Here is a 19023-nt window from a genome sequence, read left to right as displayed (position 1 = left end):
GTGTTACCCGAGAAAATTAGTTTAAAGTAAGGTTTTTCGGCTAAGGAGTGCCTTAGCCTTAGAATAACTGTTATGGCTAAAAGATCCCCTTAATTTGAGCAATCTTATTTGGCCTTTGCATGCCTCATGAGGATAGATAATATGGTAATTACTAAAGGAATCTCTATAAATGCCGAAATGGTACCCACATATCATGAGATATCGAGTAGCCTATAATGTCGCACACGATCCTAGTGGGAATGTTGTTACTTTCTTAATAATGAAAACTACGAAGATGTCCAATAACCATATTTGCTCATCACCCAGCCTCCATTACTGGTAGATTGTGACACAAAATTCGTAAACATGGGGAGGTATTAAACGCTGTAAGTTAAGTGATCATAGGGTGACATGCAATTCCTCCAACACTATTGTGGGGGAGACCACTTAGTCTCAGTTGAGCTATGTGTAACGACTATTATATTTTTAAGTGAGAAAAATGATAAAAGTAAGGAGAGTCTTACTGGAATAGCGGTATCGTTTTGAAGGTCAGTAGTGTTTCGCATACGGTAAAATTTCAACGTCGTCACATTGTTCTCTTCACTTGCGTTCATGAGCATCCAATCTTGTTGGGTATCCAGTCGGGGCTGCATCTGGCCAACTGTAAGATAGTCCTGGAAGACGTCAAGTAAAGAGGGGTTATCAGTCGTTTGCAGTGAGTGCAGAAAGAATTTTTAATAAATCCACCCTACGTCAAATTTGTCCCTATGAGGACCTTATCAAGGTTTTTTCTCTTTTTGCTAATTTCTACGTACCTGCAGATAGCTTGTTCCGTTATCTGTTACCCCTCCTATTGCCACATCATAATAGTTCATCATATTTGGAGCCACCTCAGCAACACCGAAACCAACCCAACCTGTGGTTCTCACTTGCACCATAAACTCCAATTTGTCTGAGGCTGCATGATAATAGTAGGAAACATTGTAGTTTCCCTTGCCATCGAGCATAATCAGGTCGGAATGTCGCACTGGCTGGACTACAGCTGTGGATGGTGCCATCATTATTGTCGTCGTAGGAGTGATAACCGGGATGAGGGTGACGTTGTCGGAATGTAGCACTGGCTGGACTACAGCTGTGGATGGTGCCATCATTATTGTCGGCGTTGGAGTGATAACCGGGATGAGGGTGACGTTGTAAAACCCTCTGGATTCATTGCCATGTTGTTGAAGCTTGTCGCTCATGGGATGATATGCCCATACGATATAGATTGACTTTCCTTTCTAGAATATATAAATGAAAACCAATGAACAAATAGAAGTAATGCTGAAAAATTAATTTATTTCAGATCAAGAATGCCAGGTTCTTGGGTTTCGTTGGATTTCATGGGGGTTTCGGTCGGTGCATAATGTTGTGCACTTTAATTCAAGATAGCAAGAGTATTGTTGTTTCTCTAGGCCACCTCGAGCTTTTCCCCAACGTTTTTGGTACGTGGAACAAATTGAAAATAATATCAGAAACTTATCTCATGAAAAAATAACAACAAAAGTGCAGTCTTCCAACGATTTTATGAGAAGGACAAAAGCTCAGGTCATTTTACGACCGGTTAAAATTCTTAAAAGTTTAGAATGGAATATCGTAAGAAACAATCTTACCGGAATAGCGGTATCATTTTGTAGATCAGTGGTGTTTCTCATGCGGTAAAACTTTATCGTTGTGATGTTATTCTCCTCCGTAGCGTTCATGAGCATCCAATCTTGTTGGGTATCTAGTCGTGGTAGTGTCCGGCCAACTGTAAGATAGTCCTAGAAGAAGTCAAGTAAAGAGGGGTTATCAGTCGTTTGCAGTGAGTGCAGAAAGAATTTTTAATAAATCCACCCTACGTCAAATTTGTCCCGATGAGCACCTTATCAAGGTTTTTTCTCTTTTTGCTAATTTCTACGTACCTGCAGATAGCTTGTTCCGTTATCTGTTACCCCTCCTATTGCCACATCATAATAGTTCATCATATTTGGAGCCACTTCAGCAACACCGAAACCAACCCAACCTGTGGTTCTCACTTGCACCATAAACTCCAATTTGTCTGAGGCTGCATTATAATAGTAGGAAACATTGTAGTTTCCCTTGCCATCGAGCATAATCAGGTCGGAATGTAGCACTGGCTGGACTACAGCTGTGGATGGTGCCATCATTATTGTCGTCGTAGGAGTGATAACCGGGATGAGGGTGACGTTGTCGGAATGTAGCACTGGCTGGACTACAGCTGTGGATGGTGCCATCATTATTGTCGTCGTAGGAGTGATAACCGGGATGAGGGTGACGTTGTAAAACCCTCTGGATTCATTGCCATGTTGTTGAAGCTTGTCGCTCATGGGATGATATGCCCATACGATATATATTGACTTTCCTTTCTAGAATATATAAATGAAAACCAATGAACAAATAGAAGTAATGCTGAAAAATTAATTTATTTCAGATCAAGAATGCCAGGTTCTCGGGTTTCGTTGGATTTCATGGGGGTTTCGGTCGGTGCATAATGTTGTGCACTTTAATTCACGATAGCAAGAGTATTGTTGTTTCTCTAGGCCACCTCGAGCTTTTCTTCGACGTTTTTGGTACGTGGAACAAATTGGAAATAATATCAGAAACTTATCTCCTGAAAAAATAACAACAAAAGTGCAGTCTTCCAACGATTTTATGAGAAGGACAAAAGCTCAGGTCATTTTACGACCGGTTAAAATTCTTAAAAGTTTAGAATGGAATATCGTAAGAAACAATCTTACCGGAATAGCGGTATCATTTTGTAGATCAGTGGTGTTTCTCATGCGGTAAAACTTTATCGTTGTGATGTTATTCTCCTCCGTAGCGCTCATGAGCATCCAATCTTGTTGGGTATCTAGTCGTGGTAGTGTCTGGCCAACTGTAAGGTAGTCCTGGACGAAATAAAGTGTAGGAGATATATCCCTTTACAAATGAAAATCGTATCCGTTGTTCAATTTACTTTCTAGATATTCAAAGTATTCAAGATAAAATTAGGCCGGATTTCTTTGGTGAAATTCCGGCTTGGAAATAGAAAATCAAGACAAGCTCATTATGGTAAAAATTAACGAACAGTGTTAAGGGACTGCTTAGAGGAAACAACGAAAACTTGAAATTATCAGTTTGGGTGAGTATCTAATTCTTTTCAAAGTACTCTGATGTAGTTTTATTTCTGCAATTAGCAGACAAATGTCTTCAAATTTGAAGTATGCAGAGGCCAAAATTAACAATATTTAATAAAAGTGTCTGAAATATTCTCACTTAGCTCCTCGGATGGTCCACATCATTGGTAAATGGTGATGCTACCGAGTATAGCTTTGTCTCTAGGTTTGAAAGTCCTAAAAATTTCGCACTACGTCCCCAATCAATGAATTAAAAAAATGCAACTTTCTTTCTGAGTTTAGACCTACCATTCATTCTATAATTTTAACAAAATACACAATTTTTTCCGTTTATTTGGAAGACTGATACTCTTGTTTCGTTTGATCCATTTTCAAAGAGAAAGTGCCGTTTTCAATTTTATCCAGCCTAGTGAGAACAGTTTAATAACAGACTTAGAACATAAGCCTCGTTTTCATGTTTTGTCGTTCAATCGACCAAGCATCGATCTTCGATCATTTATACAAATGATAAATTGGTGGATTAAACGTTTTGAACAGTCAAATGACAAAAGGTTTGTGACGAGAGAGGCTGAGAATCAAATTTCATACTTTTTTTCTGAAAAGACATGGATTTTCTACATTTTCAAGGGTTTCTTAAGGATTTTCTTGTTACGTCGCGTCACTTTAGGGCAAGAAGAACTTGCAATGTAGCAAGTATTTTGAACTAACTGGGTATTAAACGAAATTGAACATGACTGCTTATTCTGTGCTTAGAAGAATTCCGGAGTGACATATCATTCGAGGAAATGATATACACTTTTACACGTTCTACTCGTTCTCTCGCTCGTTTCTCGCGGTTACTGTGACCGCTAAATATGGTGTAATTCACACAAATTAATGGAGTAAGATCTTTGAAAAATGATCGTTTTAGTAGAGAATGAGCCCTAAACGAAATTTTTCTCGATACAAGTTTGACTATAGCACACACATATTAAAGGCTGTGCCACAACTGGTATTTAGGAAGCGCGGTTTATGTGTTGAACCTCTGTGCTTCGAAGTTTTGCTTCTTTTTGCGTCCTTCATTTTCTGCAGTTTTTTTCAGTGCACTTTCAGTATTGTCATCCTTTGGTCAAGCATGACTTAATCAATATTTCATCAATTTTGATCAAGTATTTTATGTCTTAAACTCAAGCGAAACCAAAGGACATTAGTGATAGTAACTAACGATAATTGAACAATATTGTGACCTTTCAAAAGTGATTAAAACGTTTTGGGCATATATCATGAAATGTTGAACGTCACAAAAATTTTATTTCTCATCTACAGCAGGTGTAATTTTAAAATAAAGCTTAAAAGTTTACAATTGTCCTCTAAGCTTCAAATCAGCTCAACTCTAGGGTCAATGTCGAAAGTCTGACAACTTTAAATCAAACCGAAATAAAAATTATGTAGAGAACTGCCAGTAAAAAGTTCTATAAACAAGGAAGGGTATTATAAAAACCTCGTTTATGTTTTTTTTTATACGAAAATAAAAAGTATGCTATGCTCATCAATAAAATATCTAAAAACAACTTTTTGACACAACAACCCCTCCGGGGTTATCTTAATTCAAATTTCTCTTCTATGCGAAAACACGATTGTGAAAAATGAACCATTGTTTACTCCTTTAACAAATTCCATCACTGAAAATGTTGAAAGACACTCTTTATGCCGGAGTTTCATGCGAAAACATTTAATTATCGAAACCAAATCTATATATTACACTTAGTAATGAAACTTCCAAGCCAGTTGAAATTTTAGTATTCAGAAGACATAAGGTAATCACTCTTAACGAGATAATAGGCAATAAAGTAAGGTATATTTTATTATTATTATTTTTACATTTGCGAGTTTTCATTCCGTTGATGTACCATTCCTCTCAATTTTGTTGATGAAGGCATAATAAAGAGGGTCGCCTAAGGATCGTGTTGACACACCCCAATTGTGGTTACTTATTGAATTATTATGACTGTTTTATATTCGTTTGGGCGGGGTAGCGAATTAGAATATAACTTTCTTTCAGTTGTGTCTGTGCCGCGTGGGTCTTTCCTCGCGAAGAAGCATGTAAACACGTGCATTCATTCAAGTTTTCCGCTAATTGCGCGTGCTTCGCGCGAGTACAGTCGGCATTGCCGATCTTTATTCAAATTACAATCGATCGGTAACTGTCGGCCGACCTCCGCCGATCAGGTCAGCATTTGGTCGGAAAAATAACGTGAAATACTACGAACAAGGTAGGAGATTTGAAAGAAAAACAAACATGGCGGCTGTAGTTGAAGAAATGTGGCTATCGAAACACGCTTTCTCAAGCTTTTTCTCTGCGAGGAAAAACCCACGCGGCACAGGCACAACAGAAAGAAAGTTAAAAAACCACAAGTTACTCTGGTTCCCGCTTTGAGAGGTTGTGTTGGCTTTAAAGAGGGATAAAAGGCCTAAATATCTCGAGTGCTGCCCACAGCAGGATCGACTCTGTTTTAGTGAGGCTTGGCTAGTGAGATGTTCCAGGTGTGGATTCCATACGATTTCAGGCACGGAATAGCCGTTTTTATGGGTTAAAAACAACAACAAGCGACAGATGTGAGAACAGTACGAGAGAAGAACCGTATTTTCGAGGTGATTGACATTTATTTTCAGGTGCTGCCCGTAAGAAAAGGGTCAGTGTCACGACTTTATTCATGCCTTACTTACCCACATCGATCGAATGCGCACACAGTCTTTCTATTTTCGCCATATTTAAAGATTTTACAGTTGACTGAGTCGCCAGTGAGGCCTGCAAAGGTCCCGGATGTGACCGGAGATTCTACGCGACGTGTCATTTTTCTGAGATGCAATGAATATATGAAGTTCATCTATTTTGAACTGCGGTATTTGATACGTATGATGTGCGATCCTCGCAGTAGATAGCGCTATTTATGCAATAGCGTACAGGCCTGATTTTTTTTCAGGTCTAATTTTCGCTATTGCATAAATAGCGCTATCTACTGCGAGGATCGCACATCATACGTGTCATTTTTCTCTTTGCCAGCCTGTATTGAAACAATAAGACTGCTCACTCTGCTCATGCGCAACTTTGTCGTTTGTTTGGTCATTGCTGCTGTATGATGACTCGGCAGAAACATTTTGAAGGTTGCCATGGTGACATTCTAAACATTTTAATAACAAGTCGGATGTATAATGAAAATGGTGGTTATAAATATCTCGGAAACAAGGAGTCATTCAAAAGTACAGTAAAATAACGAGTGCTGGTTTTTACGAAAATCCAGAGTCTTTCAAGCGTGTGCAATAATGTGAAATGTGAATAGATATCACTCACGTCTCTGATACTCTACGCTTACTCGCCAAAAGTTGTTTTCCGAAACGTAATAATCTTGAATAGAACCAAAAAAAACAGGCTTTGAATGCCAAAAACGGTCCCCTCACGTTTCTGATCATGAACAGGACAGCTAATTCGATAGTGTTCGTCTGGCCACGTTATTCGGGTCTCTAACTACTTGTGCTGAAATGAATATTTAATGCCCGAGGCGATTTCACGGAATCATTGTAATTTGAATAACTTACGTCATGCGACACACGCAAAGTCAGAATTTTATATCAAATCTTTCTACCGACAAAAAAGGGTATGAATTTTTCAAAAACCGTAAACATCTTTAACTTCTTTTGAATCCGAACTACGACTGTAACAACGCTCAAGCTAAGAAATCAATAGAGTGGAACACTAGTGACAATGCATATGTGCACGATCCTTCGCAGTAAAGCACTATTTAAGCAATAGTGAAAATCAGACCTGAAAAAATTCAGGCCTGTACATATATATGTATTTCATATATATTTGTTGTTTGATTTATCATCTACGGGTTTATGTCGAATTAATTTGACGGCCTGCTCCCAGTTGGCTTGTTAGCTCAATTGGTAGAGCGCTGCACTAGTATCGCAGAGGTCAGTGGTTCGAATCCCGTACAGGCCTGAATTTTTTCAGGTCTGATAACCGCCGTTCATATATATGTATTTCATATATATTTGTTGTTTGACTAGTGACAATATTTGTCAAAGAACAATATTTTAGTATACTACTACTCGAATGGTATGGTGAAACTGTTTTTATAAACAATTATCATATCTTTACTAAATTTTGCAAATTACTTGAAGTCCTTCACTTTATTTTCGCGATCAGTAATTGGTGCGTCTTTTATTTTAAAGGACAAATGAGCGACATCAATCAAAATACGTGAAACGAAATATAAAAGCGATTCTCGCGTCTTGTTTTCCTTTTTTTTTTTCATCGTTTAAATTTTATCATTCCAACCTACCTGCATATAGCTTGTTCCGTTATCTATTACCCCTCCTATTGCCACATCATAATACATCATTCCATTTGGAGCCACTTCAGCGACACCGAAACCAACCCAACCTGCGGTTCTCACTTGTACCATAAACTGCAGTGTGTCTGCGGACTCGTTGTAATTGTAGGAAACATTGTAATTTCCTTTCCCATCAAGCATGATCATGTTAGAATACATATTATACATGCTGGTGCTTTTTGTTGAAGCCACAAACAGCGCTAAAATACACAACTGAACGACAGCCATTTTCCTTGTCAAAGATCGGCCTTGCCTTCACTGAGGAACAGAAGCTGTGAATGACTTTGCATTTTCGTAAATTTCCGTTTTGTAGCCTTTTTCTAATCATTGACGTAGCCAATATCTGCCGGCGGCATTGTCTGTATTTTTATCTTTGTTTTGGTTTGGAAACGAGGTAAGTGTAACAACAAAGAACGGGAAGCAACGAAAAAAAAAAAAAAAGGTATGCGATGAGATATACTCAAGTAAAAACTTTTACAATAGGATGGGAAATCAAGGAAACAAGTCGTTTTTTGACTGATATATTTCCTTTTACGGCGAGGCTGAAGAGATGAGAATTGGATCGTGCAAAACCTGTTTACAATTTATAATTTATGCATTGCGATTTTCGGGGGTGGAAGCGGAATAATGAATAATGAATAACGGCTTGAAAAAGAAAATGAATAAGGAATAACGGCTTAAAAAGAAAATGAATAATGAATAACTAGGGTTTAATTGGGAATAAAGAATTATACCAAAATAGAATCGCGTAAAGAAGCGATAGAGATCATGCGCTCGAAACTTGCAATCTTCGTCAAATCTTTGATGTCTTTGATGGTTTTTATAACCTTTCGGTGCCTTCCAGTCTCAGATTCTAGTCGCGCTATTCAATTACAGATCCTCCTTTGCCAGCCGCTTGCGTAACTTTTTCCCGATTTCGGTCCTGATTGGTGCGTGCTTTTTATGGTCGTTATGTCATCACTGTCTGGTTCGTCTCTTTGTGACTATCTGCCTCGAGTGACGTGTCGGTGTGTTTTTAGAGTGTCGAAGAGTAATCGAACTGTAATCTACATATGGGAAAAAAAAGAAGAGAGATCGGACAGACGGTAGGTTAAATTCAAGTTTGATATCGTAATCGATATTCGGTTCATGTTTAATTGACTGTTGTTCACTACAGTTCATACGCTATCAAAATTGTATTACTATTTCCAGGTCACGTTCCCAATCCTGGTCGCCTGAAAGGTCAGAGCGAAGCTCAAAACGGTCGAAAAGATCGGAAAGGTGGGTCAATTTTAAGTGCTTAAATGTTGATTTATTATAGTTTTCTGTTTAGTGAATTGTTTTCACACGCTGCAGCCAATCTTAAAACGCGAAATGACTGACGTCCACCGTAGAACAAAACTGAGCTTCCTTCGTCTTTTATTTAATAACTATTATTTAATAACTATCCGCAAAATACCGTTTCGCAAATTACGATTTCGTTTCGAAAATAGCTAGAATTATTAATATGAAAAATTTCCCAATAAAATACACCAAAACATATACCATTAATTAGCGCATCGAGGAACTGTCTCGAAACTGTCTTCGTAAGCAAAATTGGCAAAGCACGTGGAGAGTTTCAAGATGTCAATCCCACATTTCCGACGGAATTACTAACTACTTTCTTCCAACTTTCTTTTCTATCGGCGAAACATACACTATCGAATATATGTGACCCAGTAACTGCTGTAATTTACAATATATCGTAGAATATTACACTGCCAATAATAAGCAACTATTCCCCATTAAAAAAAAATTTTCCCTAACCGAGACTCAAGACATAAAGCTAAAGACGCATTCTTAATTTCAAAAGGCAGAACACTTGTAACTCATGGTCTGAGCATTCGAGAAGAAACATACTAATTATTCATTTTTGTATTAGTTTTCTTTCAATGTTTTCTTTATATTTTTTGTTATCAGTTACTTTTATTTGTCTATCATTGCTATTTTTCTAAGTGGAGCCCCACTTATTTCCGTTGTTACGTAAAATTGTCACCTTTATTAAAAAAAAAAACATCTCACCTGAAGAAGGTTGGTTTGGCAAGCCGAAATACAGTATAACTATACATTTCTTCCTATGTTGTATCTATCTTTGCTTTTATACTATGATTTTAACTTGTTACACCGTTCGGTCTACTAGTTTGATTTAAACATATGAAGTTCCTCAAAGCAATAATGAACAATTGATTTCTCATCTACATTTTTGTTGGCACATCTCTTTCAGTTCTCAACACCTGTCACGATCACCAAGGAGACGTGGCAGATCGCAAGAAAGAACAAGGTGACGATTTGCATGTATTTTATGGCACCTATTTGATCAGAGCTTTAAAGTTACGTTCAGACCGGTTTAATACAATATTGAAATAAAAAACAGACGATTATAGCTAAATGGATCATGAAAGAGCAAACCGGTGCTGGTTTACGCCTGCCACACTATTAGTATCAGTATAGCAGCTATAAAAATAGACCCTTTACTCTCAGTGATTAGTAAAGGATTAGAATCCTTTATTTAAAAAAAATGTTAACCAGAACTTTGGGTTTAAGTAATGATCCGTACAACAAGGATAGCACTGAAAGGCAATGCACGATGGAATGTCAACTTTTTTCATTTTAACAACTAGTGATCTCATTGGCTTAGACTCAAAAACCGCCAAAAAGTTATGGTTCAAGTTGCATTTTGTCTAATTTATTTTAAGGTTTCAAGTATATTTGAGACCCAATCGCACAACATACAATTTTTAAAAGATATTGTATTTGGAAAAATCAATATCTATTGTCTTCTGCTATTCTGATTGGTTAAGCACGAACATTACCTAAAATCTATTTGATGCAAATGGGTTTTATTTTTGTAACGAGCTCCTTCCCTATTCTTGAAATCAAAGATATTCTATGTGGGAAAGAGCCAATTAATGCCACGGAACAATGAAGTTTGCTATCGTTCTTATGTGGAACATTACTTAATATGGGTACCACATTTATTTCTTTCATTAATTTCTTGTGATTGTCTTGGTTGATTCTGAGGTCGATAAATTTTTGTTGTTGTTATTATCTTTTTCGGAACTGGCCAATTTGTCTTATCCATCATAGCGATGGACTCATGTCGTGAAAAAAAAAAAACCATTTTGATGTCTTTTGTTATCGATTTGTTCGCAGCAATTCCAAAATCGTTGTGCACTTCGAATCAGCTTCCAAGGATTTGTACTTGTCCATCGATATAATTTGGCTTTTTTGAACCATGTGCGTATGTAAATCAGTGTCTAAACTGAAAATTGGTGTTTTATTCCTAGATTTAAGCGCTCTAGGTTTCAGTCAAAGTCCAGATCACGTTCATTGGAAAGGCATCATTTTGAGATTACCGAATCGCGCCGGGATTCCTATAATAAACCAAGGTCAGTATAAATGTTGTGGTCTGTTTAATTTCGATTAATTTGTGTTCACCAAGGTCTCGATACCTTCTCCAGTATTTTGAAGTAAAGGAGAATCTGGCGAAAAGTGCATTTTCAAGAAAACAGTGCTTAAATATGTTTTTAAGAAAATAACATCCGTCCGCCTCTTCAACGCCTTTCCCTTTCAACTTTGCGCAATACACTGGACTCGAACTGGACAAAACAATTCAGGATCGGTTCATATAATAACTTTTGAAAATAAGCACCGATTATGCGTGGAACTAGCTGACAGTCGAGGCTCATGCGGGGGAGTCTTATTAAAAATGTTTGCATGTGAAAAGATTTTCCCGCATGAGCCTCGACTGCAGGCTAGTTCCAGTTCAATACCATGAATATGAATATTGTCGAAAATTAACAGTCCTTGAACTATTTTCTACATTGACATATACTCTGAAGTAATCGGCAATCGATCGGCAAGCAAAGAATTCGGCCCTGGCATACGGCGAATTCACCGGGAAATACGCTTTTCAAAGGTTCATCCCTTAACTGTACATGTCGTAATAAAATGAGCCTTTTCGATCCTTTGGTGGTACTTTGACTGTTTCTAGCGCTTACCGCTCAACTAGCTTTAACGTTTTAAAGAACCTTTTTTTCTTGTCGCGGATAACGTTTTCTATATACTTTTTCCTCTGTGTATGGGACAAATCCATTAGAACTGCGCTTCTGTTTGTAGAAAGGATTGTTTTAAATCTCCCATTTCAAAGGGGATTAATTGATAAACTAATAAATGAAAAATGTAAAACATTGCACAAGCATGGCGAATACTTGGCGCGAAAGCCTGTTGGTCGCGCGTACTTTTCCGCCTTTAGTTTATGGTCTTAATGTGAACACTATAAATTCCCATTTGTAAAATTTTCTGGTCATTGATGTTGCCATTTTTAATGAAAAAAGGATTTTTTGAAGTGCTGATTTTATGACAAGAGGGAAAACCGCATAACTCGCAGAAACACCTGTTGGAGCAGGGGGAGAACTAACGACAAACTCAACCCACATTGACGCCGGGTTCGGGAGTCGAACCCGGGACACATCGGTGGAACATGAGTGCTCTCGCCACTACACCCTGCCCTGCTACCTGTTATGATCGAGTTTTCAGTGGAGTATTATTTATTTAATTTATCTGTATATATATATTCTCTTTGGTTCAAGCTAACTGAGTACTACAAACCAGTTCGTGAAAAATCGTTTCAAGTCAGTCAAGCTGGAGAAAGTAAGACTTTTATGCGTACTTGTTTCCGTAGCACATTATAGTTTTGTGGGCCAACCATAAGTATGTGCTAGTTCTTGGAATTAAATAACAACTGAATAAAGATTCCCTACGGTCAAATTAACGTACCCTTCTGATGTTTTTTCCTCGGTTGTTTCAGGACGACAGATCGTCCTTTTACTGAAGTTTCATGCGTATACATTGTATTCGGCGTTCAATATTGTATTCATTGTATTGGGACTCATTGTCCCAGTATATACATTTTTGTATTTCTTTACAAGTAGATATTCAGTCGATGATATTATTACTGACATTGCTTGTTGCACTGAAAAAAATATTAAATCCAATTTAAGGCACGTTTTGTTGAGATATTCAGAGCATTTGTACAAAAAAAAATATTTAACGAGAGTGGCAGGTTACAAAATTAATGACAATTTAACATGATCTTCACAGGCACGATGATGAACATGACATTTCCAAAGTCTGACAAAGCGTTCTGTCTTGATACTGGAAATGAGATTGGTGTTACGCTATTTCGACAACCTCCTTTGCCACCGCCTAATCCTCCTAGCACTTATCCACCGGAACAAATGCGCCGATGGTGGGTAAGTAAGGATAGCATAGCAACCTATACGCTAGACGATGCTTTAAAAGAGATCAAGGCCCTATTTGAGTTAAGGAATACCTACATACTCCAATACTTTGCTGGCTACCATCTATTGCCAATCGTGAATGACATGGATTTACGATCGTGTTTACGATATTTCTTGGCAAACTCATCTAATCCAGACGTTTGCCGGGTTTTTCTCGAAGAGAAGCTTTACAAGAAAGCAGAAAGTTTTAAGGCCCATATTGAAGTAACTGCCATACAGGCTTCTTCTACAAAGGCATTGTCCGAAAGTTTACATGCTGACTCTTCTCATAAAGGAAAGTCAAAACCAAAGAACACTCTAACTGAAGAACAGCATTTAAAAACGTTTCGAGCACGTTTCCTTAATAAACATGGCACCAATGCCGACGTGTTTAACAAAACAACAATCACTTGCAAGTATGATCACCGTAGAAAGGTAATTTCATGTAAAGAATTCAATCAACAGAACTTTGACACACACGTGAAATTCTGTCATGCATCAAAGAAAAATCCTGCATCGGACATAAGGCTACTTCTGACGCTGATTGGTCAGAGTGAAAAATAAGAAAGCGATGGAGAACAATCGCATGGAGCAAGTTCTGAGCGAGAGAATCTGCAAGATTGACTAGTGCGATATGATATTAATTTACTTGATGTTGATAAAACAGTGTTAATGTTTTGGTATCTAACTAAATCTGGACTTTTGCCGAGGACGCATATCTTTTACGAGGAGGTGAATGCATTTTGTTCTAGAGAATTAAGCTTTTACTCTACCGTTTCGCAAGCTTTTCCCCAGGAGTTTCCCGCTTTAACGTCCTGGTTGCAATCTAATCAGTTTTTACACGGCAAGGGAGCGACCCACTTTTTCAATGGTATCGGTGGTCATGGGCTGGGCCATCTCGGAGAAGTCAGCATGTCACCGGCTGAGTGGATTCAAAGTCATAATTTTGCGGGTCTTTCTCCGCGAACTCTTTCAAAAATTAACTCGGTGTCACATATAACGAATGGCGTTCGAATTGATGATGTGTATCAAATGTTCTTCTCGTTGAAATGAATGAACGCAATAAGTCTAAAAAGGCAGGGCGTAGTTGGTTACCTGATTGCTACAGCAAGTGATGCGATGGCTATTAAACCATACCTTCAGTTTTCTCCGCAAGTGAATGGCGTTATTGGGCTTCTCGATCCACCTGTGATGATGTCAGAGGAAGTCAAAGAATTATTGGGCAATTCCGACACGGAAAAAACAACATACCTGAAGACGTGAAAATTTAATACCCAGGCCCTGGAAGTCCACCTAACCTCAATGAATGACAGAGTTTCTCGGCCAGTTGCGGTGTTTTATGGAGGCTCGCATGGCGGATGGCAAGTTGTGGAAGAATTGCATCAAAGGCTACGTGTCATTGACGTATACGAAGGATGTCTTCTTGAAAAGAAGGTTAATGACTGCTCATACAAATGCCATGACTGCTGGAGCAGTAAACGCCTTTGTTTGAAATGTCTTAAAGCGGGATTTAAAGAATGGCATCCAGCCGCAAGACCATGCACAGATTGCCATGAAATAAAAAACAAACCTGTTTTAGACTTTTGCAACTTGGTTGTTGCTCAGATTGCGAGTCCCGTCAAAAAGCTTTTATGGAAAGGTCGTTCAACCTTTTCCCAGAGACCTTTCAGTTACCACTGCCAGATCCCCCACACAATGTAAAATCTGTATGCTCCTCGGTCTTTTCGTGTTGGCTATTCCTGGATAATAGACTAGTTAATCTGAGGATCATCTTAGCAGTTAGAAGAGACAGCAACACCCGCGTGTCTTCCCCAGTGAAAAAGGCAGTAAGTCTGAAGGCACTAAAGAATAAGGAAAGAATGTCAGTGGAAACAGCCCTCGAGGTCTTTTCACCTGAAGTTCAGAAAGCGCTGCCAAAGGAAGACGTAGTTGTAACGATTGTCCCAGAAATTTACACCTTTTGGAGACAAAACAGGCCGGGTACTGTGGTTTGCCCTGTGGACGCAGCTATACACCATGAAACTGGGACTGTCTTCTTTAGTGACCATCAAGCTCCCCAGATAATGATGTGTGACCTTCATTGTCCTGCTACGCTGACATCAATTGCAGGAGTGAGCCAGCCAGGGTACCGCGACGGAAAAAGAGCCTGTTTTTAGAACCATCAGGCCTTTGTGTTTACAACAACCTTCTCTTTGTGTGTGATTCTAGAAATGCGTCCATAAGGGTCCTTGACGTCGCAAGGCTGGTAACGAGAAAGAAAACTGCTCACACGCTAGAAGTCAGTACAAGCGAATCAGAAGAAGAGGAAGATGACATCCCCCTCACAGGAAAATACACGATCACCTCTACCCCAGCCCTGACATCAACGTGTGGCATTCACTTGGTTAGGCCGTTTTCTGTTTGCTCAGGTCCTAGAATTATGCAAGATTACCCGGACTTTTATGTCGGTGACACAAAACAAGGAAAAGTATTCAAGATAACAGATGTTAAGCTCACTACTCAATGCAGTGGAAGACTTCGGAAACTATATCCAGCAGCTGCAACCAACATCAGTGTTGTTCCAGTGACACTCGTCTTTTACCAAGAACGATTGTTTATTGCTAACGCAGATACAAATGAACCGGGTATTTGTGTCGTACATGCTAATCGGAGAACTCTGTTGTCTACCATTACTTCACCCCTGATCTCAACTCCATCTGGAATGTGCCTTGCAGACAAATGTCTTTTCGTATCATGTGGGAATCATACCATTCTTAAAATTTCTCAGATAGACACAAATGTGGCCGTTGAACATTTTTTCTGGAAAGTGTAACGAACCAGGCAATGAGGATGGCGTTGTCTCTTCAGCAAAGTTCCACTCTCCTCACGGTATTGCAAGCATAGGATGTTCCTTATTTATTTTTGACAGTAGAAATAAGTCGATCCGACTTGTTACAAACGCTGAGCCCTTGATAAAACTGTCATCTTTTGTCTATCCAAACGCTCAAGTGATTGACGTTGACCACTATAGGGAAGCCGCGAGATTTTCATTTCGTGAGGCAATGTCTTTATTGGGCAAACTAGTGGAATTCTTAATGATGTGGGGCGAACAAACCAGGCAGAGGACCAGTCGAACAGCAACTCAAGGTCCCGACCAAGTGTTGTCATACACAACAAGGAAATCAATGGAGATGATGCATGGCAGCCTAACGCAACTGCAAAATTTTCTCTCCGAGTTAGGTGCTGAAGACCTTCTAGCACAAATTCGATTGTCTGCGCTGGTCACCCTTATGGTTGAAAATTTTTTTTCGCTCATGAGACAAGAGGATTCCATGCCTACTCAACTCGAAAACGGAATTAGACGCACAGCCTGTGTAAGGGAACTGGAGAAGAGAATGTATCGTGGGCATTTCCACTACTTCGCCGGGCCCAAAAGCTATTATCCGGACAAAGCATTGGATTCTCCTCCTCCTCCCAAGCCATCCATATCCCTAATCGAAGATCAAATGGAGAAACTATCCCTTAGCGACACAAACAAGTTAAGGGAATTCGCTTCATCTTTCGGGAAGAGTGTTCGACAACATACTGTCAGAGACAAAAGCAAAGAAGATACTGGTCAATTGCCGTATGCAATATCGTTCTCGTTGCAACAGCGTGAGCCTGGGTCAAATGTTGCAACAAGTTCTCTGCTACAGGGTGACACCCAACAAGTACTTTGTCAGCAGTCCGTCCTTCATTGTGAAATTTTGTTGAAAGCAGGAGAGGTTGTCGTTGTGAAACACGGTCGACGAAGGGAGAAATGGGGTTTTTTCTTGGCTCTCCTTCTAAAGGATCTCTTAGTCGAGGACAGAACTGCAAATGAACTGCAGTTTACCGAAAACGTAATGGATATTATGTGGCTGGACAATAGCGAAACTGAGGACATGTTCCTGTTCAAAGAAGCGTACGAAGACCACAAAAATTCGCCCTATTCCATTGTGGACCGTGTTTGTGTCGCTATCACCTCTAACGAAAATGATTCAAAATGTTATCAACTTTCGCAAGAAGTTGATAGAATTGAAAGGATTCTTAAAGGTGGAAACAACAGTGACATCGAGTCCGACGAGGAAAGTAGAGAAAGCGAGGTTGCTTCCGCATCCAGGGATGACCATCCCAGACGTGTAGCTTGTAATACGAGATCTGGACGCACTGCAACATGTTTGAGCCTAAATTAAGTTAACACTTTGCTTAACGCAACACACGTATTCATTGATATAAGTATTCTAGGATCTCAAAGTTATTTCTTTCGTTGTGTTATTTTTAAAAGCTTATTGTAATTTTGAGAAAGTTGAGTGACAATATTTCCACATCGGAAAGAATCAGTAAAATGTGGTTCTCGGGTATTTACCACCAAATCTACGAAGAATTCGCGCTATTATATTGTTGAATAACTATGTTGTTTTGATCTTAAATACGTTATCAATTAAAATTCCAGTGTTTTTTAGGTTACGTTATAGAGACGAAAGACTCAATCCCATCAACGAAAATAAGAATAGCAAACGTTATGATGCTTAGATATCTACCAATAATTTGCGCAAAGTAAATAGGACTATCGAAAAAGGTATATGTCGAACGCCATCGTAAGAGCTTTCCGTCGTCACTGCTTAAAGTCCCTCTAGTGTAGATGTTTAGTGTACATTTTTGTTCAGTGTACAGTATGTAAAAATAAATGCCACGCCTATAAGGCTGATATCTAAATAAACCTCAGGCTGGAGTTAAGTAAATAAATACGGTAATTAGATTGAACATGACGCTGACGGTTTTAAATCATATTTTGATTTAAGTGAAATCATCTATTTCACAATAAGGCGAATTAGAAACTGCCTGAAAAACTCGAATACAGAATAATGAATAACGAGAAAAATTTAAAAATGAATAATGAATAACCTGGAAAAAAATTAAAGGAATAATGAATAAATGAGATCCAATTATTCCGCTTCCACCCCCGACAATTTGGTAACTTATACCTGATAAGATCTAAAACTACTGAGATCTAAACTACTGTTGTGACACAGGAATAGTGATAAACGCACGACGTGATAAACGGCAAGTTGATCAAGAAGGGTAGTAAAAATCTATAAGGTAAAAAATGACATCTTAACCTGTTGAAAATTAGCCATGGAACAAAGAAACCTGTCTAAATTTTGATAACTGTTCGATTATTTCCGATTAAATTACAACTTTCAATGACCGCCAGTCTTTAAGAAGATAGGTTCTGCATTGTCACAGTATTGGTCGCGCAACTTGAAACAATCCACCATCTTCGTTTTCAATCAATATAAATACAAAGATTCCCGAATTTGACTACGCTTTTGCTTTTCCAAATATGTTGTTAATATAACAGTTGAACTTTAAGTTCAGGAAAATTGATCGTGCCTCGTCACTGTTTGTTTATCTTGTAAAAATGTAGCATACCCTTGTATAGTTTCTCTTAACAATCAATGTCACCGAATTCTTTCGATGATGAGCCAATGGCGTTAGTTTCAAACTCGACCCGAACAACTGGGCGTTTTCTACGAGAGACCGGTTTTCACCCAGTGCCCAACAAAAATGCAATTTAATGTCATTTTGTCAGAGAAAATTTTAATTGCCCAGTCTTTAAGACTCAGGCGTCATGACCTTTTCCTTCGTTCAGCCGAAACGAGCTGTCCCTTGGTCTTTTTGCAACGACTATCATTGATTTGAAATATTACAGCTTCTTATTCCAATACCTAATAAGGTCACGAGAACGTGCAAAATATGCCACATTATTATCCAACTACACCTCGACGAGTACAAATAACGCCATAGACGAGTACAAATATCACGCGGTATTTGTACTTGTCTATTGTAGTACCTCTTAAAGAGGTTTTCTCGCATCGCGCAAGCGAAGAGTTGGATTGTAGTTACCAAAAAAAAAAACAAATGGCGGACAATTTGAATCATATTTCCGACAAAGAAGAGTCAGAATGGCTGGGAAATATAGATCCAAGTTTATTAGATGAATCAAACGAAGAAAAACAGCTTCACGACCAGAAAATTTCTCATTTAATGAAGAAAATAGAAAGAGCAGCACAACAACGCGCCAATTCCGTTCCGCTTCGCATACTTCTGTCACGCACTCCTTGTAAATAAACATCCGCGAAATTCGCCCGCACTGAAATAACAGTTTGGCGTGTTGGATAATAAATAACTTATTAGACGTTTTGTTGT

At 38.7% G+C, this 19023-nt stretch overlaps 1 protein-coding gene and 1 pseudogene across 2 annotated transcripts in view; one reads left to right on the top strand and one right to left on the bottom strand.

Moving 5' to 3' along the window:
• The window catches only part of LOC111320045 (uncharacterized), an 84824-nt gene extending 76998 nt beyond the window's left edge, over positions 1-7826 (bottom strand). The window contains exons 1-5 of the mRNA XM_088742995.1: positions 7463-7826; positions 2760-2909; positions 1923-2387; positions 1632-1781; positions 795-1259 (exon numbers count right to left, since the gene is read on the bottom strand). Of these exons, the coding sequence (XP_088599121.1) occupies positions 795-1259; positions 1632-1781; positions 1923-2387; positions 2760-2909; positions 7463-7741 (1509 nt within the window). The 5' untranslated portion in view covers positions 7742-7826. The remainder of the gene's footprint in view (positions 1-794; positions 1260-1631; positions 1782-1922; positions 2388-2759; positions 2910-7462) is intronic.
• Positions 7827-8404: 578 nt separating this feature from the next.
• The window catches only part of LOC148717854 (uncharacterized), a 15808-nt pseudogene continuing 5189 nt past the window's right edge, over positions 8405-19023 (top strand). Inside the window, exons 1-4 of the transcript XR_015994592.1 lie at positions 8405-8598; positions 8705-8773; positions 9756-9812; positions 10819-12786. The product of XR_015994592.1 is annotated as an uncharacterized LOC148717854 (transcript). The remainder of the gene's footprint in view (positions 8599-8704; positions 8774-9755; positions 9813-10818; positions 12787-19023) is intronic.

Source organism: Stylophora pistillata, chromosome 13, assembly GCF_964205215.1.
Source record: "Stylophora pistillata chromosome 13, jaStyPist1.2, whole genome shotgun sequence".
NCBI lineage: Eukaryota > Metazoa > Cnidaria > Anthozoa > Scleractinia > Pocilloporidae > Stylophora > Stylophora pistillata.
This window is presented reverse-complemented; position numbering and strand designations above follow the sequence as displayed.